Here is a 26602-nt window from a genome sequence, read left to right as displayed (position 1 = left end):
TTCGTATCGCAGTTATGAACGCTTTCAGCGGAGACACCATTGGCAACTCCCAACCGCAGAACGCGAACAAGTTTTCGAACGTTCATCGCAAGGGAAACGATCCCAAGTTCTCCCAACAGCAGCATGGTAACGGTAGTAACCAGCAGCAGAAGGGACAGAATGGGAACGATGACAACAAGAAGAAGCGTAAGCGTGGCAGTGGAAAGAACAAGAAGGCTAAGAAGAATGCAAACGCTGCCCAAGCTGATGCAGACTCTATGGACTTCAGTCCGATTGGCAGTACTGTTGACTTTGGTCCGGTACGTACTGATCTTACTCCTTCTGTTCAAGATGTGCGCAAGCACTCCATCCATCCTCCTTACAACCCTCCTCCTAATGCTACGTCCCTTCATCTTCATAAGAAGACAAGGATGGCCATCAAACGTGCCCGTGACATTGGCGTCCGTGCGACTGCCGAAGTCATTCGCACCCTTGAGCCAGCTGGGCATATTTCGGAGTTGGACAGTGATGATGAACTTGATCCTCCAACAAAGCGCACTCGTGCAATGTCTCCTGTGGATGATGTTGAGAATGGCAGTAAGGCTCCTACGCCGCCTCCTCCATCTCCTCCTATGGACTTTGAGGTCCCAGGAACTGCCTCTTTCGACCCTGATGAGTTGATGAACTTCGACTTGGATCGTGAAATTTTGGCAATCACTGGATTCATGGACACCATGGGGTCAGTACCCTCCTCTGATCTTGACCATATGGGATATACTAACGCACCTTCATCGGTTGCAGTGGCGAAGACATGCAAGTCAGCCTTTGAGCCTGATCTCTTGTCCCGTTTGTATAATTACCGTATCGATGCCAAGTATATATCCAATGAACATTTTTGTGTACATGACGTTTCATACTCTGTGTGCAAGAAGTGTAAGGGTAAACAGAGAAATCAACCTAAATGGTGGATGAACGACTCTGGTTGTTCTGAACACACTACCTTTGACTTGAGTGACTTCATTGAGTATGAAGACCTTGAGGAAAAAGTGCTCATAGCAACTGCAACCACAACTGCCTACATTACTGGCGTTGGGACTGTCTTGATAAATTTCAAGGATGTTAGAGGTCGCATGCATTCGGCACGAATCGCTCCAGTATTCTATATGAAGGAGTTGAGTCATTGCCTTATAGCACAAGGACGCTTCCTACAAGATGGCAAAACTGTTCGCGGCAACGCAGACAAAGTTGACTTCTGGGACAAAGACGGTTTATTCCTGTCATTTGAACCACGAACTCACAGCGATACAATCTACATTCTCAAAGATTATTCGCCACAGCCTATGGCTGTAAACCTAGTGATCCACTCAGTGGACTACACTACCATGCATCGTCGCATGGGTCATCCATCGCGCGAAGCACTCACTCAACTGAGGAAACATGCAGAAGGTGTTCCCACCTTTAGCATTCCCCATGAGGAAGATCTATGTGAAGGTTGTGCCAAAGGAAAGATGACTTTACGTCCATTTCCGCCAACTAATCGTCGGGCATCACGTCCCTTCGAGATTATTCACTCAGACCTCAAAGAATGGCCTACCATTTCGTACCACAAGTACAAGTATACGATCTTCTTCATAGATGACTATACTTCGCATGGGTTCTACTGCCACTTAAAAAAGAAGAGCGGAGCTCTTCCGGTGATAAAGCAATTCATTGCCACAGTCAAAAATCTATACGAGACTAACGTCAAGGAATGGATGTCTGATGGTGGCGGAGAATTTAGATCCAATGCACTTGATGAGTTCTTTAAGAACGAAGGTATCAAAGCACAATGGTCATCTCCTCATATCCACCAGCAGAATGGAAGAGCCGAAAGGTTTATCCGGACTATTATTGAGAAAAGTGAACCACAGCGCTTTCAAGCCTGTATTCCTGATTCCTGGTGGGAATTCTCTGTTGCACACGCTGTGCATGTGTATAACCGCACTCCTATGCGTCGTCACAAATGGAAGACACCATGTGAGATTTTGTACAACAAAGTTCCGCGCATAGATCACTTGCGTGTCTTTGGCTGTGGCGCGTATGTCTATCTTCATGAAGAAATACGGACAAACAAACAATCGCCTAGGTCAGAACTAATGACATATCTCGGAGTTTCTGACGGTGGACACGGAAATATCTACATGCGGTCGAACAATGCCATGTTCACTGCTACGCACGCTGTGTTTGACGAGAAATTATTTCCTCGTTGTAAATCCTCAGAGTGTCATCGCTCTACGCGACTACCAGATCGCAACCCAGATCCTAAAGATCCTATTCCTCCACCTGGTGATGATGATGTTCCCATCTTTCATCAACCTACCACTCCCCAAATGAGACAGGATCCGGAGCAAGACGTTGCACCGCCTGTGCCAGCTGAACAGCCAGCACGAGATCCTAGTCCGCCGCCACAACCCCGGAATGAACAACCTCCTGCTCAAGAACAGTTGAGACGTTCAGGTCGTGTGCGGAGACCACCTACTCGTCTTACCGGTGATCCTAGAAGCAGCACTAAGCTTCCTACGGAACAACAGGTAGAGAGACCAAAGAGGGATATTCAGAGACGCGCACCACAGCCAGGTAGCTCCTCGGCTGAGCAAGAACGTCCTGAGCCAGAACAGGTTCCCGGACCTAGTACTGAGCATCCTACTCCTGAAAATGGAGAACAACCCTCTGTCACTCCCGGTGACGAAGCTAATACCCTGATCAGACTATGTCGGGAAGGGGGAGCTGAATTAATATATTTTCTCATGGCTAAGGCTGTTCCCTTTGAGGGGGAGCTGAAAAGCTCTGAGAACGTCCGTGAATGGACTTACAAGGACATTACTCGCCTACCTAAGGCTGAGCGTGAGGAATGGCTTAAGGCCTGCCAAGAAGAGCTTGAAGCGCTCAAACGGCGTGGTACTTTTGAACTCATGGATCGTCCAGCAGACCGAAAGGTCATTAAGAACCGCTGGGTCTTCGACATCAAATCTGATGGTCGTAAGAAGGCACGCCTTGTTGTCAAAGGGTTCTTACAAATTGAAGGTCTTGATTATGACCAAGTCTTCTCTCCTGTAGTACGGTTTGAGACTGTTAGACTGTTGCTCGCCTTGACTGCGCTGAACAACTGGTATCTCACTGGACTCGATGTTCGAAATGCCTATCTATATGGCGTCTTACATGAGACTATCTACATGGAACAGCCTGAAGGTTTTCGAATCAAAGGCAAAGAGGATAAAGTCCTCTTACTGCGCAAAGCTCTGTATGGACTGAAACAAGCAGGTCTTGTCTGGTGGCGAACACTGGACTCATACATGAAAACACTCGGCTTCAAACGCCTGAGCTCTGATGCAGGTATTTTTATCCGACGAGGAAAAGATGGCTCTCTAGTCATCGCCATCATCTACGTTGATGACGCACTCTTCGCTGGACCTGACAAGAAACTCGTAGATTCCCTTAAAGGGAAATTCATGTCACACTGGGAATGCAGAGATCTTGGTGAAGCCAAAGAATTCCTTCGCATGCGGATTAATCGTCATGGCAAAAAGATCTATATTGATCAATGCGCCTACCTTGACAAAGTCCTTAAGCGTTGCGGTATGGAAAATGCTAAAATGGCTGATACACCACTTCCTGCAGGGTTCCAACCTGAACCCACCATAGGCCAATCGAATTCTGCTCTTCGTAGCAAGTTTCAAATGGTTATTGGTTCCCTTCTCTACCTTATGTTGGGTACACGTCCCGACATCTCCTTTGCTGTTACCAAGCTTGCACAACATGCAGCTAACCCATCTCAAGAGCACCTTAACAAGGCACTCTATATTTGCCGCTACCTCCTAGGTACTAGATCATATGTACTTTGCTATGATGGTGAATCGGGTATCGGTCTCAGCGCTTGGACTGATTCGGATTGGGCTTCCGATCCCTATACACGCCGGTCACAGACTGGATTTTTCATGAAGCTTGCCAATGGCATCTTCTCTTGGACCAGCCATGCGCAGAAGACAATTGCTCACTCGTCTACAGAGGCTGAGTATATGGCATTGTCTGATTGCAGCCGTCAAGTGGTTTGGATCCGTAATCTACTTGAAGAACTAGGCTATAAACTTGACGCTATTCCTATTGCTGGAGACAATCAAGGATCCATTTTCATGGCATCAAATCCTGTCACTAGCAAGCACTCGAAACATATTGACATCCGGTATCATTATATCCGTGAAGTTGTCGAACGTGGCCTTGTGCAAGTATTCTTCGTAGATGGCAGTAACAACCCTGCAGATCTTTTCACAAAGAATCTTGGGCGTATCAAATTTGAGCTATTCCGCTCAATGCTTGGACTTGAGTTCTACTCGTCCACCAATCCTTAGGCTGTCTGTCCTGTCTGACGCCTACCGCTATTGCTTTGAGCAAAGTACTGTGCTGCTCAGCAAGGGGGTGTGTTGAACGCGGCTATGCTGTTCACATGCCACTATTATGATCATGTGTTATAATATGTCATATGTAGTCATATCTAGTTATTTACTATATGCGGATTCCTCAGTACTTCCTTATGTAATACTGTTATACAGTTATGTATATAAACAGGCCATATCCTGTACTGGAATCCAACTCGCTTCTCTCTTACTTTTATTGCCTCACTGAGACACTAAGCTCTACTACCAGGTATGGTACTGGAGAGTGTTCCCACTACGCACTCCTTGCCTGCTCAACACCTCCCAATAACTTGCACATGCTATCACAAAGCTTCAAGGTCAATCCAGCCTTGCAGAGTTTCTGTGTCACATAGCTACATTTATTATAAGCATCATTATTAGTTCAAAGACAATAAAGATGCCTGGACTACAGTGCTTGGCCAATGGAATAGCCAAATGGGAAGAGGATAATGGCTTGGTATATTATTGAAGTTGAGTACACATAGCAGCAGAAGATGACCTATGCATGGAGATACTCTACCAATGCCATGACCATCCAACCAGTGGATGTACGTGTCAAGGGCAAACATACCACAATGAAGAGGGGGTTCCAGAGAATTGTCAAAGGGTGCTACAAACCCAGCATGTTGACCAAGATTAAGGAAAGGAGTGTCATTGGGGAAACAAGAGTGAGATAGAACAAGGCAACAAGTACCCTGCTCTTGTTCCATGGTGTTGTGGAAGAACCACTGGATGCTGCTAAGAAAACAGAGGTGGAGTTCAGCATGCATCTGCAAAACATGTATACTCGCCAGAGCAAGGATACTAGCTGGAGAGCGCTCTCCAGTATCGAAACCACCCAAAGCAAAAATCAAAGCCTGCTCTGGGTGCTTTCGCTGCTGGGAAGTGCTCCAAAGTGCTCTGAGCTGCTTTCGGCTATTTAGCCGAAAATACAGGTTTTGCAGATGTGGACATAACAAGCTGCCTTCATAAATTGCAGCGCAAGCAGGAAGCTGTGCACAACGACATCCGGGGCGGTAGCATCCAGACCATAACGAAGGAAAGTCATCATGACCTCAATGATAACCCTCATGTACTGATTGTACTAGTGCAGGACAGTAACGGGGTTGGAACGGTATAGCACTGCATGCAATGACTAATAAGTTTGCGCAGCTTAGCTAAAACTTATAAGATACTGTCGAAAAATGAAAGTCCGATAAGATTGCGGACTTATGAAATGACTTATTGAAGATAAATATGACAACCCTGTCACATATGTTTTACATAATAAAGAATAACAATTGCGGAACTTATGGGATATAAATGGAATTTTCGGAAACTATAAGTATTAAATAAGATCACATACTTTTAGAACAATAGTACAAGACTTATAGGAAAAATTATCTGATGAAGTACTCAATAAGTATGATAAGTAGGGTTTTATATCCAATATTTGCAGGATACTGATGTAGTACAGAAGAAAAACTTATGAAATACATATTGGGAACTTATGTGACAGGGTAACAAATAAGGCTCTCAAAATAAAATAAAATAGTCAAAAACTTATTGAATAATTATATGACAGGAGAGTGATGAAAGCATCTCCAAAGGGGTGCGAAGCATGCTCATGTGTATCAAAGCTTAGTCTGAATGTGTGAAACATGTCGGAAGAGTGTGAAGCATGCTGAACTGTGTCAAAGCTCAGTTTGGATGTGTTGAAGCATGTTGGAAAGGTGTGAAGCATGCTCAAGTGTGTCGAAACTTAATCTGAATGCGTTGAAGCGTGTCGGAAGGGTGCGAAACATGCTCAAGTGTGTCAAAGCTCAGTCTGGATGTGTGAAGCATGTCGGAAGGGTGTGAAGCATGGTCAAGTGTGTTGAGGCTTAGTCTGAATGTGTTGAAGCATGTCAGAAGGGTGCGAAGCATGCTCAAGCATGTCAAATCTAAATCTGGATGTGTGCTGGAAGGGTGTGAAGCATTCTCAAGTGTATCAAAGCTTAGTCTGGATGTGTGAAGCATGTTGGAAGGGTGCAAAGCATGCTCAAGTGTGTCGGAAGGGTGTGAAGCATGCTGTTAGCGACTGGTTCTAGTAACAGGTGTCACCAGGTGTCACACTCAAGAAAACCTCAGACAGCAAAGCGATAGAGTAAGCAAAGTTCTGGGCTAAATCAGGTAGAATAGACGAGATCAAAGCTAAGGAAATACAGCAAGTAACTACAGCCTATATACGAGTAAACAGCCCTCTGCCCTAGTAATGCCTAACGCCCTGGGTTAGTGGTAAACATGAATAGAACATAAGTAAAGCAATGTGTAAGTAATGAAAGCTCAATCGTCATGCTGTATATGTGTTGTAAGACTGCTGTGTTTAATATAAGTAAATGAAAAGCGCATGCTATATCAGTAAGCATGAATAATAGGTCAGGTGACAAGATAAGACAAGATATAGGATAAGGGAGATAGAAGATAAGACAAAAGATAAAAGATAAGACAAGGGATAAGGAAAAAGATAAGATGAAAAAGAACTGTCTTAGAAAGAGGTTGGAGCTCAGGTATAACCAAATTCGGGTCCTCGTCTAGGTTGATGAGAGCAAGCAAGAGGGGATATTTCTAGGAACACTATGTGACAAAAGACAAGGCAATGAAGAAGAAAAACCAACTGCAAGATAGTAGATCTTGCTCTCTCTGGTATTCAAAGAATGGGAATCTTCAGCAAGATGGACAATCGTGGACATGAATTCTTGTGGTAGGAGTGAAGCAGGTGGGCAAATCTGATGGTGTAAAGGGATTGGGTATTATGTCTGTTTCAATGTTGTCCAGTTCAGCCGTCGTGAAGTATTCTTTATTGACTACATATTTCAACTCTGTAACATTCAAATCATTCATCATAGCACCCTTTGAAGAAATAGCATCATCCAAAGCACTCTGATCTACAGCTCCATCTGGAGATCAAAGTATTTCTTTGCATGCGGTATTCAGTTTGTCTACCGTGTTAGTTTCAGCTTCATCTTATCCTCCCTTGGTTGGCTTCTTTCCATTTTTTCCAAAGTTTAGTCAGCCCCATTTTCCAACTTAGCATACCCATTCCCATGAAAGTCGAGCAGAAAGCATATTCCGTTGAAATGTGTTCTTCACTGTCAACGCGGTGCAAATGAGAATCTGGAGGTCATTTAAGTCACATTGTAGTATTGTGTTGTGGTAGAGGTAGAAGGTGAGGGAGGTCAGTTATCTGAAGCAAAAGGAGCGAGGGAAAGTAAATGTTTGCAAAATATTGCTGGTAAATAAGTGTTTGAAAAGCGAGTGGAAGGCATTGTCTTGCTGTCTGGCAGCAACTGTTTGTAGAGCTTATTGTGTGGAGAAACAATCGTTTGGAGCACTGTGGTACAAAAGATGTAGGTCAGAAATTACCAGACCACAACTTACTTGAGTTTACATCATAATGATTCTGCGGCACCAGTCCCACCATGTGTAAACGCATATGGAGCTCGACAGTGCTCAAGTGTGTCGAAGCTCAGTCTGGAATATGTAAAGTATGTCGGCAGGATGTGATGCATGCTTAAGTGTGTCAAAGCTCAGTCTGGATGGGTTGAAGCATGTCGGAAGGATGGACCTCAGGACTAGAAGACTGCAGCTGCTCCACTTCCTGTTATCAAGATTCGAGGGCATGTGAAGTGTCCCGAAGAGCAGAGGTAAAAGAGGAATTCTCCTGCTGTGAGTCAGCAAGCTGAGACTCCAGCAAACGAACATAAGCAGCGATACGCTGATTCTCAGCACGGTAAGGGTGAGCTGTGAAAGTGTGAGGTACCAAAGCGGAACAAGGAGTGGGAGGCATAGTGGAAGAAAGGAGGTCTTATCCTGCACCCTTTATAGGTGTTCGAGCAGAAGGGGATGAAATGGCTTGCCAAACCAAACCACAATGCGCTTCTGCAACAGCCGCCAACCGAACCACATCACTGGGACCCTGCATCGGCAGGTCCCTGTTAGGTACCTCCATTAGGGAAGGTGAGGCGCGAGGGGGTGCAGGAACGGAAGTGGAAGCTACTACTGATCAACCCAGGGGAACCACCAACTGGACGTGACAGGAAGGTTCCGGATTTGCCTCTACCACAGGGGACTTCCAATGAGAATACTTCTTGGGAGCATCTGACCAAATCTTCTTGCTGGAGGGATCAGCCATAGGCATAGGGGAACAGTCGCACTTATGTCTAGCTGCGACAGCTGCATCACTCTGTTGCAAGGCAAGAAACTCCTGCAACTCTTGCTGGTCAGCAATGACCATGTCCCACTCGTTCAACATATTCAACCCGAGGAGGGTTGAAGTAGAAGAAGTACGTGCATGAAGTGCATCGTTGTATTCATGCCAGACATTCAAAGGAATACCCCAAGTTGACTGATGTGCAGGAGTCCCACGGAGCTCCAAAAATCTACGGCTGTATGCAAGATTTTGATTACAGCAATGAGCCAAATACCGATATCGAAGAATCTTTCCCAGACTACAAGTCTTCTTGGCAGAACAGTTTATACACCAAGGGGAGTTCGGCAACACCTTGCAATTTACTTGGGGTCTTCGAACAATTGGTACAAGGAGAGGCTACCTCCGCTAGAAGAAGCCACAACAGATCATCCTGACAGTAACCTGACAGCGGCTTGCCAGTGTTAAAGACTGTCTCAAACAGCTGAACCTGTGGACAACATGGTGACTCAAGAGTGAAGGCTAGCTGATCCTTTTTGACCTCCCCATTGGATTCAGGATCCGGGAAAGGTACCTCCCCCAAAGCGGTAAGAGTGGGTAGCAGAGGAGAGGGTGTGCAAGAAGTGGGTCGAGCAGGAACAGAGGACATTGCAGTTAGAAGAGTTTGACCCGTAAAACTGAGGTGGTGGAAGAGGGGGAAAAGCAAGTATCTGATGGACTTCAACAAAAAAATTTTCAGGTGATTTCCCAGAAAACATGCCTACCCATTGCGAGGGTGCAAAGGGGTTACAGGGAGGGGGGAGTAATGTCATGCCCTGGCTACAACCAGACCAGTCCTAGTACCAGCCACACATTGTCACACTTCCTATCTACCTCTGCACCTCCCCAAGACAGTACCACCATTTCTCTGATATACCTACCCAAACGTCCTGACAATCACCAAGACATGCATACAAAACTCTCCTAACCACCAACTGCATTAAGTACTAATCTCAATTACCTTCCTCCCTCAATTATCTACCTCATGTTCTCCAGATGTTCTCTTGTTCACTTCCCGTACCTATTTAAGTAGCACCGCGACGTCCCCAAGCCCCAGCTTGGTATATTTTGAACACACACCCTTTTGCATAGGTCCAGTCCCTGTCCCTTTGTACCTGCTAACTAAATGGATTTCTCTTACTCTCAGTTTCTCTATCTCTGTCTCACTACTCTTATCTTTGTCTCTACAATCATCTACACAATCTAATATATGCTTTTACTTTATGTCTAAGCAATCCGAGTGAGTTCCCAAGCTCCCCAATGTCTACCACCTTGGTGAGCAAACCTTCCCTAAACCTCCTCAAGCTCCCCAACTGCTCCTCGAGCTCTGGGACCTCAATCTAAGTAACGTCAAAGCTACCCCTTACGTCAAACTATGTACCACTTTTCCGTTACTACCTCCACCACTCAATGACATCTGCCACTACCCCCACTTCCCGGAACATCTTTCCCAGGCTAACACCTTATCGGGAGCTCACACATCCGAAACCTTCATCAACTAAAATCTATAACAATCCTACATTGATGTTCCTAGCTAGTACAACTCATACTACTTAGTGCTTCTATGTCTACTGGTCTCCGTCACTTCTACCTCTGCTCGTTATGTCCTTCTAGGAGCCCCTTCAAGGGTCACATCTCTCAATCCCAGCCACTACTACGTCATTCCTGTCCTCGGTTGCAGTTCCCGTAGCTCCGCTCCAGCCTGTTCTTAGCATACTACAACATAAACCCATTATACCAAAACCTTCCCTAAGACCAATTCGGACCCAGGTCTTACACAAAGATTCTTCAACCTAAAGATCGAGATATATTCGCATTTGAAAAGTTGTTGTATGTTTCTCATAGCATATTCTGCTATTCCTTGTCAGTCAATTTGTGTTCGAATTTAGTGACTTTAATGATGGTCTCATGTAATTGAAGTACTTTCAGATACACTGGCAGTTGCAAAGCTCCTTGTAGGGACCTCAACTAATCGGCTGGACAATCTAGTGTCAATTTTCGGTGTTTCTACTGATTTTGCATATGCTTGTTTTAGTTCACATGATGTATTCGGTGGGTTGGGCATGAACTCAACTTTTTCATAATGTAGTACAGGTTACGTCGGATCTCCGGTTGTACAATCTGCTTCTGTTGCGGTTCCGCCAGCCGGAAAGAGTCAGCAGCCTGAGGATGATTTGTTGGGATTGTTTTAGCAGGTAGATTTCTCTCTGTAGCCCAGACAGCCCGAGGATGTTTTTTTTTGTGTATCATCTGCGTAGTGTACAATCTTTAGCATTATCTAGCACTGAATTCACTCCCTGCAATACCAACAAATTACTGAGAGTGCTTTCCCATGTGGACAATGCTGTCAGCTGTTTCTGAACTCTTAACCAAGAATACAGTTGAAAGCACTGATCAATTCTGATATTGATCAAAAACAAAGTCTGGATGAGATTGAAACACACCAAAGCTTAGCAAGTCCCTTAATCCATGATCAAGGTAGCCAAATTCAGCATTGAACATACCTCAACTTTGTAGCGCTATGCACTAAATGAGATACTTGTTATAGTATTACAACAGTAGCAATAGTTCACATTTTTTGATACAACATAATGAGTATATCATGAGCTGCAAACGCACGTGCCCATGCAGTCAACGTTGCCCGATTGACGCGAGTTTTTGTGGGCCCGATGTTTATGATCAACCTTAGCTTTGCAATATTATTCTTGTCATGAATAATATACGGATCATCCTGGTAGGTAATGAAGTCAGAATAAAACATAATTGTTGACAAAATACACCAACCACAGTTACGTCCGTAAAATTAGTTCGTACAACCATAAATAACTCAATCAATTGTTGAGAAGTCGCAGGGTGCACATACATTCCAGAGTTGTTAACACAGTTGAATATTTTTCGGAATTGAATCCAGAATGAGCTGTCCGTTATGGGTCGTTGATGCGAATCTCGAAGAATTGTTTGAATTACCAGTATGGCTATTTCATGCCTGATAATGATATGAGAATATGTTGTTTGATTAGCAGAGAGTATTCATACCTGACTGCACCTATTCTGATAAGGTTATGAATGGCCGCAACCTGTGTTTTTATTTGAACAAGATTCTGGGGTGCAAAAACACAATCCACAGCTAGACCCGATATACTAAGTCCAGAAACTTTGATGGTGTTGAATCTGGTTGTGTAGCCCATTACCCAACTATTCACTTCCAAGAAGTCAATGTCAGATGTTGTACTGCTACATTGATGAAATGGTACACAATAACAGTGTTTGTCACCAACGTATCTCGGCACGAGAGCAGATACCGAAGAATACGGATCACAAATGAGCCTAAAATCTGGATGATGCATAATGTTGAATCCACGATTTTTGTATTTCTGTATCGGATACATTTCTCGAGCGTTTAAAGGTGCTTGGATGTCGATCAACATTGTCGTTTTTTCTTCCAAGGTAAGTTTAGAAAAGAAACAGTACGCGGCGCGATGCGTGAAGACATTCATTACGCAGGCTGATAATTCATTAGCTTAGATGTAGAGCTGGAGTGAATAACATTGTTTACGAACTTGAATGGAATGAAAAGATGGATTCTAAAGGTGCACCGCCAGTAGCAATGAGCTGGATTTTGGAAGAGCTCCGCATAAAATTCCAGATATTAACCACCGTATTAAATCGGTATTCATCTGTATCCGCATCTTGTGGAGTTTGACTTGCTCTTTCTTCGTCATATGTCTCGGAGAAGGCGCTATCAAAATCGATAGCCTGACCTTCTTTGGGGCGATAAGAATAGCCATGAGATATCAACCAATCGCCAGCAATTTTGCAGTGCTGAATATTGCAAAATGTATCCAAATCTCCGTGGTAAATTTCTCGATTGAAAAATTCAAGAACAGTCGAACCAGATACCAATAGTCCAGTTGAACTCTAAGCAGCAAAATCATCATTATTTGTCGAAGTGAAAGGTATGATGTGCGTTACCTGCAAAATTTGAAATTCTCCAATTTCTTCGACGTTTAAAAAGTTTCGATAGGCATGTTGAACGCTAAATACTCTTTCCTTGTACTTTCTAACGTCCATGCGTGTTTGTTTACAAGTTTTGCTGAATGAAACAAGATCCGGTAAGGGTAACAAGTCCAGTATGGCTTCCGACGTCTCCAACGGTCTGAATAAACATTGTTGATTAATACCGTGAAAAGAACAGAATTATTTGCAAACGTACAGTGGGTGTTTGAAAGTTTTCTGAGACATGGGTGAAATAGATGGTGTCTTGCTTGTTTATGCAGCAAATTGAAGTGGTACTTAACATGTAGTGAACGTCATTAATTCGTCCTTTGCTATCCCTTAAAAATAGAAGTCGAAATTTGGCTGTTCACAGCAAAATTTCGAAATACCTAATCATAACCTGTAATGTCCGTTGTGATACGGTTGTTATCCTATACGTAGGTAGGTAGGTTAACCGACACAGGCTCCGTTGAGGAACAGCCGGGGGCCGTGCTGTTCACATTACGCTTAGATACATGCTATCTTCCTCGTAGAAAAGGAAAGGAAAACCGTAGTGTAAGGAGCAAATGCGCTATCTACTCAAAAGACATGAAAGATCAAGATGATCCCCATAAAAGCTGATGTTGTTGTGATATTGTTCTTATCCTATAACGTCTATTGTGATATTATTATTATCCTACATTGGCATAGCGAAAAGTAGTATCAATCCTCGCTTCTCAAGGATATTATACTACAGTGTCTGTTTAGTATGAATCTGAGGAGACGCATATAGGTCTGTCTCGGCTTTATCCGGTCAATAGTGATTGAATCAATGATGTACTAAATCCCATTTTGAGAAAGGTATTTGCCGGCCTACAATGTTTCAATTCAATCATACTGTCTAGGTTCCATTTCCAGTTAATATCAGTCAATGTGGTTGACTGATATGGCATGTGTTGTATATTATTGGATACCCTTTCGAAATACAAGCTATGGGTGTCAATGATCCATTTGGGATATGTGTCTGATCAATCATACTGTCTAGGTTCCATTTCCAGTTAATATCAGTCAATGTGGTTGACTGATATGGCATGTGTCGTATATTATTGGATACCCTTTCGAAATACAAGCTATGGGTGTCAATGATCCATTTGGGATATGTGTCTGACATTTCTCATATTTTATTTTCCAGTCTGCATCTGTTCATTGTAAAATTCTAACTGTTAAGTTTCATTCACAAGCTGTTTGACAATATGGTTCCACTATTCAAAATTGTACTGCATGATGTTAGATGTATTGACTATGCTCTTCTTGTATGTTTCCCTGTTTTGATTCTTCTCTTTTTTACTCATCATTTTCCAATGTCAGGTAACTGTTTTGAGAATCTGTGTTACTGATGTCTAAATCATTCTATTTCAAGCAATGTTGGCTTCCTTCCGATCGGCTTCAAATATGATACATGTATTGCAGTGTTTCGTTCAGTTCTACTAACTACCCATGGTGCTTGTCGAATTGCTCAATCGTAACAACACATCGCTCGACTTCAATTCTATACTCTACCGGTTGCCTATAGACATCTGGTGGTATATGTTCACAGTCTATGACCTTGATTTACGTCCATTAGTCTTGGTTTGCAAATTTATGCGAAAAATAGTGGGCAATTTGGTTTTCCGATCTGTGTATTTCCCTCGTCCAGACAAACTACGTCTCGCAAAGAGGACATGGGATTTATCCAAACGGAACGTTACTGCCGACATATTATTTATGCAGATCGGTACACCACATCAATCCGATACCGCTTTGGATTACGTCCATTTTCGACAGAGAAAAAGATGGATTGCATCTTGGAGAACAGCATCTGGATTGCTTTCGAGTTTTAGTCGCTTGACAGAAATCGTATTAGCCGGAGCCGTCCTACCGAGTGACTTTGGCAAAGGTCTTTCCTTGCTAATACATCTGCGCAATCTCGAAGTCAAACGTTGTTGTTGTGAAGGTGTTGCTCACTTCAGTGACGTGAACCTTCCTCTCAGAAGATTGCGTCTAGAAATGATATGTTGGCACGACCAAAATCAGGACTTGGACGTAATTTGTTCATGTGACAGACTTGTGTCGTTGTCTGTTGCATGGCATAGTACGATTGGCAATGAATGGGTTTGGATGGACAGAAATTTACCGACAACTGTGGAAGAACTATCGGTGTCTGCTTCTCAATCATTTTGGTCAAATACCTCACCATTGGATTCAGACACTATGAGCTGTTTATTCACTTTCTTGCAACAATTCCCCAAACTCAGAATTCTTACGCTGCCTAAGGGCATGGGCTGCATGATGCGTAACTCTGACAAACAATGCTCATTTGGCTATAACATCGAACACTACTGTGGACCTATCAGATTTATCCGACACATTGCATCAAAATCAACCCTTCTCATGAATATACATCTTGTCAATCATTGTTTCTACACCATACGGGTAGATGAAGATCTGCCTGATGACTTGGTTGTGGAAAACTTTCATCTTGATATAACTATTTGGGACCCCAAGAGTATAGAGATCCTGATGAAAAAAATATCATGTGTGAAGCGACTATCTTTGAAATGGGATTGGTTGCCGAGAAATATTGTCAGTGTTTTACCAGCTTAATGTAAACTGAACACTAATGATGTTACAGGATACAATGTATGATCCAATTCTGAAGAATTGTATGCATTTACAGCAACTGCACCAACTTATTCTGTCACCGGCTATTTCGATTCAACGAGAGGTGTTGGTGCGATTTCGAAATCAGTGTCCTACTCTTATTTCTGTACATGTTGGATGTGAACAATGGATCTTTGCAAACGATTGGACACTGCAAGTTTCATCTAGCTGAATCAGTGAATGTATACACTGTCACCGAATAATCTGTCTTGCATGTACTACTACCTTTGTCACTTACTATGTTATGATGACCGAAAATTCCTGTTTGTTTCACCCTTGACATTAACTGTATTCAACTTGAAATACTCAATTCTAAATCCATCTTTGCACTCAACATCTGCAAAACTTTTCATCTGTGTAGAAATTTACACCATTCTTATCAACATTCAGAAGGTTACTTACTGGCTTTGAATTCTGTCAGATTCTACCTATACAACTCATATTATAACCATTATGGACACAGAACTTTTGCCGTAACCCGTGCGGCACCAGTCCCACGTAGTGTCGCACAGTTCCGCGTAGTTCCGCGCAACTTTATGCAGTTGCGTGCAATCTGTAAATATACAGTATTGTCTACAAGATCCTCCCACATAGACATATTGCTTCACAATCTGAGCTCCAGACAATGATATTGTACAATGGAGGTCTATAGGTCCAATTTGATTCTCCTATTATGAAATTTTATCTAATACTTAACTTTGTTCTGGTGTTTTACTCACAATGATTCAATAATTGAGAGCAAAGATATGATTGAGCAGATATTCTGAAGCTTATCTGCTTCATAATCTTCACATGTGAGTAATTGGTATTTGTGAGATATTCTATGTAGTCATTGCCCAATACTGCTATGTACCTGATTAGCAACAATCACATTAATAGTTTGAGGGGGATTGTCTGTTTAATGGGACTCTCATTGCTCTGATTGTTGATAATAGAAACTGTCAAAAAGCCTTTGAACTTGATCTAGTTCAATACAATTGCAAGGAACTATAAGCTTACTTCTCAACAGTTTTGTAGAACCCTTCTGAGTAGAGAAATCAAGACATGCTCCCACCAGACCAAAAGGCTGGTATACTCTTCAGCATTATATGAGCTAATCAATGACATGCTACCCTCAGATACCATTGAAATTTCCAACCAGATTGGACAACAGTAATGTACTGCCATTGCAGGTGAAGTAACATATTCTATGCTGTTGTTTGATCCAACTGTCTCAATAAGGAGACTGCTTTTACATCTAAATATCACACAGTATTGTCAAGACCTGTAGTCATTGCCCATCATGTCTAGTAACGGAGGATCAAGCATTTGTTGTCATTGAGAAATAATTGAAAGGTCGGAAGGATAGGCAAATAAAAGAATTGAGGATTTCACTGGTCAATCGAGTTTCCATCGAGATACCAGCACTAAGTAGCTATCATGCAATGATCTCCCTGAAACCTCGAAGCTCAGTTAACATGCGAAAACGACAGCTTCGAGGTGATGCTCCACAAGTCCAGATCTGACATGACCTCTCATTGGTGAGAGTGTTGGAGGCATTGACTCCTGCAATCAAATTGGAGCATGAGCATTGACAGTCCGCAGCCGCGGAAGTTGAAGTCTAGCAGACCAAGACGGCAAGGCTGCATTGGATTTCAATACATCAGCGCTCAGATTATAACGACTCGTAGTGCTTTGAGTCCAGTCACGATGAGCTTGTGTCGCAGGCTCCGAACTGTTCTCTGAGGGCACAGAGCGGCCTTCTGTTCTGTCTAAAAATTTATTGCTCCAGGGCAAAAGACCTCCAAGAGGAATATGTTATACCACGACTCCTTTACCAAGAACTTCAGCCTTCGAAGGGACAGTGTGTCAAAGGGTCCAAAGAATCTGAGCTTAAAAAATCTCACCTCATACATTTTAAACAGGCCAGAGTTGACTTTGCCCCAGTTCGGCACGCCCAAAGCGATTGAATGTAACTGGGATGAGTGCTCGTGGAAAGGACCCTGCTTGACCTCGTGAATACGCATGATCGACATGAAGTATAGATTTGTAGGCGGCAGAGGGGGGTGAAAAACTGCTGACACTGGTATCTTTGTCTGGTGTAGAGTTTTTAAACGGTGTCAAACCAAACGTATTTTTGAACCAAGGTGGAAGCTTAGGACCTTGTAATTGACCACTACCAAAGATATAATCCAAAAAATGTGAATCGTCTACGCCCCAGACGCCATGACTCCCCGCAGGCTCTAAACGGTAAACATCTTGAAGCCTCTAGCAAAGACGGAGATACCGTATGAATACTCTAAGGACCAGTTCACGTTCTTCTTCGACTTCAGGCACATAAAAGCGCGTAAGTGTTAAGCAAATAAGGAATATGGCAAAGGAAATTCCATGGCCAGTGCCACAGTCCATTCTGATGAAAGATCCAAACGAAGTCAAAAAGTATGGCTTAATATGTGGAATAAGCGAGCTATACTCCGGCGGAAGCAGTCGAGATAGCAAACTATCTGATTGCTACAATACAAGAATATTGAAAATTCTACTCATGGAAAGCTAAAGATGAGCTAACCTCTTCCAATCTTGCGCCCCAGATTCAGAAGGCAAGGTTTCCGAACCTTTGTGGGGAGTTGAGGGGTGAGATATCTTCTATCCAGCCATCCAGGGTATCGATCAAAGTTACCATGCTCAATACAGCCTATTCAAAGTAGCATATGAGTCAAGATGAGAACCATAAGGGAAAACTTCTTATGTACTTGTCTACGAAATTTAGAGCTCCATGGAATTGTAATTCCAACCACAGCTTCGTTCAGTCTCCGTAGAAATATGATTAGATCTCGGAATCCTTGAGTCCGCCGCCAAATTTCGACGTCTTCTTCGTCGAAATTTTTCTTCGTTGGCAGCTGAAGGGAATGAATATCTGGAAGGATGATCCTTCGTAACGGATTCCGTGGAATACTTGTCATGGTTTGCATGTTGTGGGTGTAGGAGTCAAAGGAGGTCTGTGCGGTGACACGTGCTTTTCACGCGCGTTGATCATGAGTCACCTTCCCTTCCTCTTACTCTACTCACGTATTAATGACACCATACGATGACTGGAATCGGGTGGACGAAGATGAAGAAGACGAACGACAGGATGTTGCAGTAAGCTACGATGCTCTGGTCTGCAGGGAACTGTAATATTGATGTTTCGCCACAGTTCTTCGACGCCAACAAGGACCTGATGCTGTTGTGCATCGACTGTTCTCCCTCGATGCTTGCTCTTTGACCGGATCCTGAAGACGAGACCAAGATGACAAGTCATCTGTATGCTGCGCTAAACAGTGCAATAAATCTTCAGAAGCGCAAAGTTGTTACAGGCCCGAGTGATTCATTTGGCGTCTTGTTGTTTAACACGGTGAATACCGGCACCTTGGATTTACAAAGAACCTTCCTCATATAGCTATAAAAGACTCGAAATCCAGATACACCGCGTACGCAAGGCTCTGAAATAAAAAAGAACATGTTTCTGTATCAACCTATTGGTCCCATCTCTGTGCCAACAATTCAAGAATTGATCCAGCTTCTCAACGGCGAGAACTATCAACAAGAGTTTTCAATTGGATAATCTGACAAAAGTTACAGCCGCACAAGAGTATTCTGATGAGATACAGAAACAATTCCCCCCTGCGATTCTCGTGTCGCTATGGGGGATGTTTTCACCAGCTGCAATTGGGTAATTCGTGACGGGTGCGCTCCGAAAAGTCTTTCCACGTGAAATGCTAATCACCGCTTCTTAGTGCCCCCAAAACGGTCACAAAACGCGTCTTTTTGATCACTGACGAAGACGATCCTCACCCTTCATCCAAGCAGCTGAAAATCTCTGCACAAATGACTCTTGAGGTGAGAGCTATTCTTTTCATCTTTGAATGAAGCATTATCGCGAAGTAATGAACGTATTTATTGGCAGGATCTAGCACAGGCGGGAGTTATTGTAGAGCCATTCTTTATTCAAGCGAAGACAGGCGTTTCGACGTGACCAAGTTCTATTCTGTGAGCTGCCTAGTGATCTGCAAGTAGCGAAATCAAATGACTTCGTTCTCAGTCTGTGTTGCAAACAAATGCATTTACTGATGATCTCGACTCAGACCCCTCCATCCTCAACCAGTCCATATCCATATCCACAATCGAAGACCTTCTTTCTCAAATGTAGTTCCGCGAAGTGGCAAAGCGGGCGCTCTTCAATGAATCAGCTAATGGGCTTACCATCGGTGTGAAGTGGTGAGCGTTGCCACTCGTTAGTTTCCGTCAATATTCTGATTATTGTCGAAATTACGGCCTTGTGACGGAACAGAAAAAAGGGGAATACAAATATTTCGTGGACTTGGGAGACCGATTGGAGGCGACAACAGTCAAAACAGGACAACTCGACCCGACGAAGTGAGGATCTATATTTTTTGATAATCCCAATTTCTGTGTTCAAAAGTCGATGTTAGGATCCGGAACTCGAAGTCGATAAATCCAATGGCAGTAGTTGGAGCCGCTCCAAGCAATGACAACGATGCCAAAGACGATAGTATGGCAGCAACTGAGGTCATAAAATCTGGCCAACGGGCAAGTATTCTCTCTTACCCCGCTATCCTGTGATATGAACATGAATATTGTCCCAGCCGTTTTACACTGCAGATGAGATGAGATCCTTCCGTACATTCGGGTTGAAACCTGGTGAGTCATGCCTTTGAAGCGTACTCAAGCCAATCCCGACCGATATCCTTCCCGGTAGGCTTGAAACTCTTGGGTTTTAAACCACGTGACACGATCAAGTTCGAGGATAATGTCAAGCATTAACGCTCTTCTTATACCCTGAAGAAAATGTATGATGGACATGGTTCCTTCTCAGACATCTCCCATCTGACACGGCCGACGTGTTCTTTGACTTCTGACTTGCGCTGCTTCCAAACGCACCTTTAGTGCTCTCTTAAAATCAATGATCAAGAAGAAGGTGGTAGGTCTAGCGAGAGAAGTTTTACGACGAAATCCTACCCCAACAATCTACGCAGTACTTCCTCAGGTATTGAGAATCGACTACTCGCCTAGGTGTAGTCTGAGTTCTTTTTCACAGGAAGAAGATGTAGATGAGATGGAGCCCGCTGGATTCCATATCATTCGCTTACCCTTTGCAGACGACATTCGCTCTGCACCTGTAGATGAAGGCTACATTGGTGTGTTCATGCTCTTTCTATACTGAAGTTTCTTCTAATATTTCTAGCTTCGGATGAATTGAAGGACAAGGCTCGGGCTTGGATAAACAAGACGACAATCAAATCTGGTTATGTACCAGATTCCTATCCCAATCCCGGTATGTCCCATGATTGAAAAAGCATCTTGAGCCTCACAAATATGCGATAACAGCCTTAACCTTTCCCTATGATCAACTAGAAGCGAGTGCATCGTGAAGAGTTTAACCCAGATGCTTTTGAAGATTTAACTGAACCGAATGTTGACCTTATCCACGCTGTAAGCGACTATTTGTTATTTATCAATGTGCTTCAACTTACCGATGCACAGAAAGCGGGGAAACTCTTGAAAGAATGGAAAGTTGAACTGGCTAATGACCATAGCGCGACTTTGGTCGTTCCCGTTACTGGTTCAAAACGAAAATCAGTATGTATTACAATATCTTAGTCCAGGTAGGTAATTACTTTATCTCATGCTCCTGCTTATATAGGAAGACACATCTAACGACGGTATTGACGTGGCGGAGATCAAGACCAGGTTTGAAACGGGCTCACTAATGAAGGTCAGTCCAACCTTACTATCTTTCTCATGTGTGACTTTAAGCCTTTACTTTTCTCCAGTTGAAGGTTGATCAGTTAAAGGTAAGATCTATTCCCAGTCGTACTACCTTCACCCAGTAAACCTCGTCCAAGGCATTCTGTCGAAGCCAAAATCTTTCGACGTCAGGGAAAAAGCCGATTTGATCCTGCGGGTCGAGGATTGGTGCAATTCACATTGATGGGGTGTACACCTGGAAAGGAAAGAAAAGTTTATTGTACACGATCGTCATAAGTATGCATATCGTGTTTGCGTACCAGATACTCACTCCGAGAGTTGAACACTATATAACACGAGTCGACGGTGTGGGTGCGGATCGATACGATATACGACGAGTGGCTAGTACATAAGGGTAGGTAGCTAAGTCATGTATCCTCAATATAGTAAGCAAAGGATATAGAAGGAAAAACATAAAGTTTAATATGATAAAGTATGCAGTATAGTGTATAGTCAGTCAATCTGTCTTTCTACAACCGATTCCAGGGATGACCGATGATCATTATGCAGGTGTGGTACTTGCACCATTGTCTTTGAGATTGTTGAAGGATGAAAGGATGAACTCCCAACTGACGCATCACCGAGACTGCTCAGTCAGTCCCCCATCAACGGCTGAAGCGCTGATAGGTTATCTATGTACAGGCTTTCTCTACGCTCGCCTACGGTATTCTATTGGCAATTTCAGTCATTCATTCAGGTTGACATTTGGCAGGAATGAACATGGCAGTCCCAACATGGGCATATCAAAAGACCAATTTGCAAGTACAGCAAAGGTTGCTGGGCACAATGCTGAGGTCTGCTATCATGACAAAGAATTCAAGTCAACTCAATATCATTTCTCATCTTCTTATGCTAGGGGGGTTAGAGGTAATTTATTGACTGAGTAATGTCTTGTGAATGTACTATAAATATATGTACGAGACAAAGTATGTGATCGATTCTGAAGCTCCAAAGTCCTCGAAAAATAACGTCCACATGTCTGTAGAACAATTGCAATAACCAATGAATGGCAAAAGAATGGAATCTGTTTACAAAGAGAGATTCTAGGACGTTACAAAATCTACAACGAATGTGTGGCCAACCATGTACCATTTCATATAACTGGTAGGAGAACTTCATCAACCAAAGGTTCAAAACAATCTGTGTATAAAAGAAAGATCAATAATTATATACCCTGCCGACTCCTAAATACGCACCGGTAGGAATAGGTGACATCCAACAACCAAGCTGAGCGGTATGATCAACGCCCAGTCCCACCCAAGAATCTGCCAAGCAAAGGGAACCGCGTCTGTGGTGAACACTACCATCATTGCAATAAGCAGAAGGCAAATGATGATAGAAAGCTTGAAGTTCTTGATGATACGAGGCACTTCAATCCAAAACGTCGATTTCTCGACTTCCTTTCCTGTGGAGCCCCAAGTCCTACGCAAAGAAGGCCACCCGATCATCAATATACAATGTGGTCAGAAAGAATGATACAGATTTTGAACATACATATCATACGAGAAGAGATGCACCAACATAGCAGTCGAAAGATGGGTACTCAAACCTCCAAAGAAAAACAGCCTGTGTTTCATCAACTTCTAAACACTGCATGGTCACTAGAACACTCACAAGAACGGAACCCATCTCAGATTCTCCACGGCACTGCTCCAAATACTTCGATGTCCGAGACGATATTCCAACATGGTGAAACCGAGGTTTCCCAGGGAAGGGAACACCACCACACAGGCAAGGAGAATTTCGAACGAATGCAAATAGAACCGGTCGAGGTCGGGGCCAAGGCCGAGCAGAAGGTAATTCAGAATCGACCCAATGGTAGCGGCAACGATACCATCTACAGACAATAGTAAGGAGAAGGGATCAACGTTGAGCCTGTGCAAAAATTTGTGCAAAAATTTGGATACTTACAATACGAGAACATGCAACTACTCATGCCTATGTGTACACCATATATTTGCATTACTTATCTGGCAAGTGACACAGACAACAAAAGACGTAGTGACTCGCCTATCTTGTAATGAACAGGCGCAGCAGACTGCATGAATTCTCGAAGTTGTTTACTGATACGTCCGTGTCTCCACCACTTGATGAGTTGGTTGAAGATGATCTCATCACAACCTATAAGAACCAATTAAATCAACAGCTTGAACGTGAATGGATGATGAACACGCACCATAAACGTATTTCTGCCACCTCGCTAATTCATCTACCATAGTCAAACTCACACCCCCTTCGAAACCACCCTGCGAGTATCTCGCCCATCGCAACGTATAACCTGTCAGCAACAGCCTAAGGGCAAAATCGAAATCCTCTGAAATGTTTGCTTCAGACCACATCTTCCGTCGACCGTCAGCGGGATCAATGAACTACAATAAAATAGAACATCAGATAAGGCGTCGAAATCCTGCATAATACGTGAGAAGTCAAACTTACGCTAGTATCCTGAACGGCCTTCCATTGCAGGAATACGTTATGACCAACGAATGGCGCGACTTCTCCGTTCGCACACCCGTATGAGATACATCTGCAGAAAACACAAAGATAGGCTTGTAAGACATCGAATGAGCCAGTAAAAATGACGAGTTTACTTATGAATCCTCCGTGTGAAACGAGTGATACCATTCTCAAAGTAATAGCGTGCGACTTGCATGACGTCTAAGTGGAAAGAGTAAATCGACCTGATATAGAAGATCCAAGCTAGAGGTTGGACTCACCACTCTCATGCTGATTAATGACAACCTCCTATCCTCCATCTTCACCCATTTCCCATGCGGCATCTCGGAAACAGTTCTCTGGCACAACAGTATCCGCATCAATGATTAAAATAATCTCTCCAACGCGCAAACTCCGAGTTCCTCCAGCCCATGGACGATGATAAACCACTTCCTCGGTCTCCTTGCCCGACTCATCGATGACCTTCTTCACCGTACCAGACTATTGGTAGATCTGCTCGATGGCAAGCTGCAGTGCTCGTTCCTCGAGTGACTCGATGCTTTCAAAATGGGGTTGAAAAGAGGTACAAGGACTGCTAGCGCTGATGTTCGGTCTGCTGGTTTCGCAACGATCACTGGAAGAGAATGTGGAGTTGTTGACACTAGAAGCATCGCCGATGAGTTTTGCGTGTTGTTCCATGACAATACTCAGAGCGAGTCCGTAATTCATCTTACTCACTTTTTTCAATTTACCCGCACGTTTGAAACCACCTGGACCAGAAGAGTGACGGGGACATGCGACCCAGCCGATATTGTGGTTGGCGTAGAACTCCAGTCTGTAAGGTAAGGTAAGGGAGTAGTCAGCAAATGGGAAAAGCTTATATAAATCATACCTTTTCTATTTATCCTCCTCCGGAATTATTTGCAGACCATCATCACAAATAAAGATAGAACTGGTTCCCCCCTACCGATCATACGTTTGCATGGCTTTCTTGATTGAGTATACCGAAGGAGCACTAGTAGCGAATCAGCTTAAGCACAAAAGAAGAAAATATCCAGAATACATACATCGTCAATTCCAAGCTCTCCTTGTAAACAGGGCACTGAATCATGATATGAGGAAGCCCACCGACCCGGACTTCTATCTGAAGTTCCCGTTCCACCTCTTTTAAATCACCTTCAGTCCCATTTTCGCTGCTGTTCCTGACAACAATTTGTTCAACAGTCTCACTCCATCTAGCGGCACCATCGATCTTGGCGTTCGGCTTTGGACATTGAGCAGAGTAGTAGGCACTGTTTTCATGATATTGTGCTACCGGTCCAAGAACGAGAGAAAGATTTTCCATAAATTGTATACAAAAAAACTGGGAAAAGCAACTTCATCTGAAACACTTCGCATTGAGAAATATACACATTACTCACTATGCTGACGGCGGCAACTATAGGCAACACCACAACTAGTCCAAACCGACGTGTATCACCATCCAACACCCTGTCACGAAGCGGCAGAGGCGGAGTGACTAACGGAGCGGGAAAGCGGAGCGACTGAGCAGAACGGCGAGGCGGAGCAACTGAACAAGGCAACAAGGCGGAGCGACTAAGCAGAACGGCGGCAGGCTGGTCCCAGATAATGACAGAGATATATTGAGTATCGTAGTTATAGGTAATAATAAGTAAGCACATACCTGGTCCCAGATAATGACAGAGAGGTCAAGATAAGGGACCAGGCTGTGGAGGGTTGGCTATATATACATAATCCGGTCTGCGAGAAACAACGATGTAATACTGTACAGTTTAGGAACAAGGAAGGTGGCGGAAGCCAGTAGAAGGAGAAGATGGGTCAGGTGGATCAGTAATCGATGGATCAGTAATCGATGGGGGTTTGACAGTGATGGGATGATGGATCGTACAAGTAAAGGCGTCGAGACGGTGAGAAAAGGAAAATGATAGGGGCTGCGTACTTTATGACATTACCCCCCTCCTTATGACCATTGCCCTCGATGGTCAAGGCTTTGCCGCCGTTGGGTGTTTTTTATGAAAGGCCCGAACAATTTTTGGTGCTCGACTGAGGTTGGCTGCGGGTTCCCAAGAGTTGTGCCCTGCGTCGTACCCTTTCCACTTAACCAAATATTCCAACTTCTTCCATCGAACCCGGCTGTCTAAGATCTCCTCTACTTCGTATTCCGGTTCATCTTCATCCTCTAAGTATACCGGCTCTGGTGGTGTTGGTATTTCGCCATTTATGGAGTTACCTTTCCAGGGGTATAGTTTATCAACATGGAAGACGGGATGGAGGCGATCTAGGGATAGGGGAAGGTCAAGGCGGTAGTCTAAAGGGCCAATTTTCTCCAGAATGCGATAAGGGCCAAGCTGTCGATCTCCTAACTTTTCACTGGAAAGCTGAAGGTTAATGTCCTCTGCACTGAGCCAGACTAGGTCTCCAACTTTAAATTGATGAGCTTTCCGCTTCCCGCGTTCGTATCCCTCCTTCTGTTGTTTCTTTCCTAGGTGTAAGGCAGCCCCGGCATCTTGTCGCACTTCTCGGAGAATCCGTATACGGTCATCCACAGCTGGAATACCACTGCGTTGGCCCACTGGGATATTGAACAGGGGAAGATAGCCGTAGGTTAGCTCGAACGGGGACATGCCTAGAGCAGAATGAGTCCGTGAGTTAATCACGAACTCCGCCATGGGTAGGTGCTCTGCCCAGTCATCTTGTCGTCGTCCCACATAGAGGCGGATGTATTTCTCTACTTCCTGATTTGCTCGTTCGGTTTGGCCATTGGACTGAGGACGGTATCCGGAGGTTAGATCTGATTTAATTCCTAGCCTAGCGAGAAGGGATCGCATGAGTTTAGCTGCAAACTGGGGTCCGCGGTCGGATTTAAAGTGAAGAGGAAGACCATGGAGACGGAAGATCTCTCGGTAGTAAATATCGGCAACGCCTTCGGCTGTGATGGAGCTGGTGCAAGGAATAGCGTGAATTTGTTTTCCATACAGGTCTGTGCAAACCAAGACAGCATCGTAGCCTTGGGAGTTAGGTAGCTGTGTTATCAGGTCAACCCCTACCT

At 43.8% G+C, this 26602-nt stretch overlaps 5 protein-coding genes across 5 annotated transcripts; 2 read left to right on the top strand and 3 right to left on the bottom strand.

The window, feature by feature from the left end:
- Window positions 1-11969: 11969 nt before the first annotated feature.
- C8R40DRAFT_1023008 (uncharacterized protein) lies at window positions 11970-12792 on the bottom strand (the record flags this gene model as incomplete). Its single annotated transcript, XM_046223036.1, has 3 exons — window positions 11970-12142; window positions 12198-12555; window positions 12610-12792. Coding segments are annotated over 3 exons (714 nt in total), but the record flags the coding sequence as incomplete, so codon positions are not given.
- A 1317-nt stretch (window positions 12793-14109) lies between these two features.
- On the top strand, window positions 14110-15255 carry C8R40DRAFT_1176709 (uncharacterized protein; the record flags this gene model as incomplete). The annotated part of the gene is made up of 1 exon (XM_046232557.1): window positions 14110-15255. One exon carries the CDS (start codon window positions 14110-14112, stop codon window positions 15253-15255), a length of 1146 nt encoding a protein of 381 aa, XP_046080491.1.
- A 1854-nt stretch (window positions 15256-17109) lies between these two features.
- C8R40DRAFT_1163575 (uncharacterized protein) lies at window positions 17110-18251 on the bottom strand (the record flags this gene model as incomplete). Its single annotated transcript, XM_046230383.1, has 7 exons — window positions 17110-17142; window positions 17199-17374; window positions 17454-17557; window positions 17579-17802; window positions 17858-17867; window positions 17904-17983; window positions 18042-18251. The coding sequence occupies 7 exons, from the start codon at window positions 18249-18251 to the stop codon at window positions 17110-17112; spliced, it is 837 nt and encodes a 278-aa protein (XP_046080490.1).
- Window positions 18252-18363: 112 nt separating this feature from the next.
- On the top strand, window positions 18364-21506 carry C8R40DRAFT_1130827 (SPOC like C-terminal domain-containing protein; the record flags this gene model as incomplete). Its single annotated transcript, XM_046229189.1, is given in 22 exon segments — window positions 18364-18429; window positions 18485-18527; window positions 18567-18682; window positions 18737-18857; window positions 18939-19014; window positions 19065-19167; window positions 19309-19317; window positions 19370-19473; window positions 19567-19704; window positions 19761-19878; window positions 19935-19989; window positions 20048-20087; window positions 20236-20335; window positions 20387-20486; window positions 20534-20623; window positions 20711-20781; window positions 20833-20928; window positions 20993-21064; window positions 21195-21302; window positions 21314-21338; window positions 21349-21364; window positions 21396-21506. The coding sequence occupies 19 exon segments, from the start codon at window positions 18364-18366 to the stop codon at window positions 21243-21245; spliced, it is 1569 nt and encodes a 522-aa protein (XP_046080489.1). The 3' UTR covers window positions 21246-21302; window positions 21314-21338; window positions 21349-21364; window positions 21396-21506.
- Window positions 21507-21998: 492 nt separating this feature from the next.
- On the bottom strand, window positions 21999-24877 carry C8R40DRAFT_1074071 (glycosyl transferase family group 2-domain-containing protein; the record flags this gene model as incomplete). Its single annotated transcript, XM_046226668.1, has 14 exons — window positions 21999-22075; window positions 22179-22236; window positions 22293-22518; window positions 22591-22662; window positions 22711-22933; window positions 23008-23034; window positions 23095-23217; window positions 23273-23465; window positions 23533-23623; window positions 23688-23754; window positions 23859-24033; window positions 24271-24367; window positions 24500-24547; window positions 24600-24877. 14 exons carry the CDS (start codon window positions 24875-24877, stop codon window positions 21999-22001), a joined length of 1755 nt encoding a protein of 584 aa, XP_046080488.1.
- Window positions 24878-26602: the final 1725 nt, after the last annotated feature.

The sequence above is a fragment of the Lentinula edodes genome (genome assembly GCF_021015755.1).
Source record: "Lentinula edodes strain Le(Bin) 0899 ss11 chromosome Unknown C8R40scaffold_55, whole genome shotgun sequence".
NCBI lineage: Eukaryota > Fungi > Basidiomycota > Agaricomycetes > Agaricales > Omphalotaceae > Lentinula > Lentinula edodes.
This window is presented reverse-complemented; position numbering and strand designations above follow the sequence as displayed.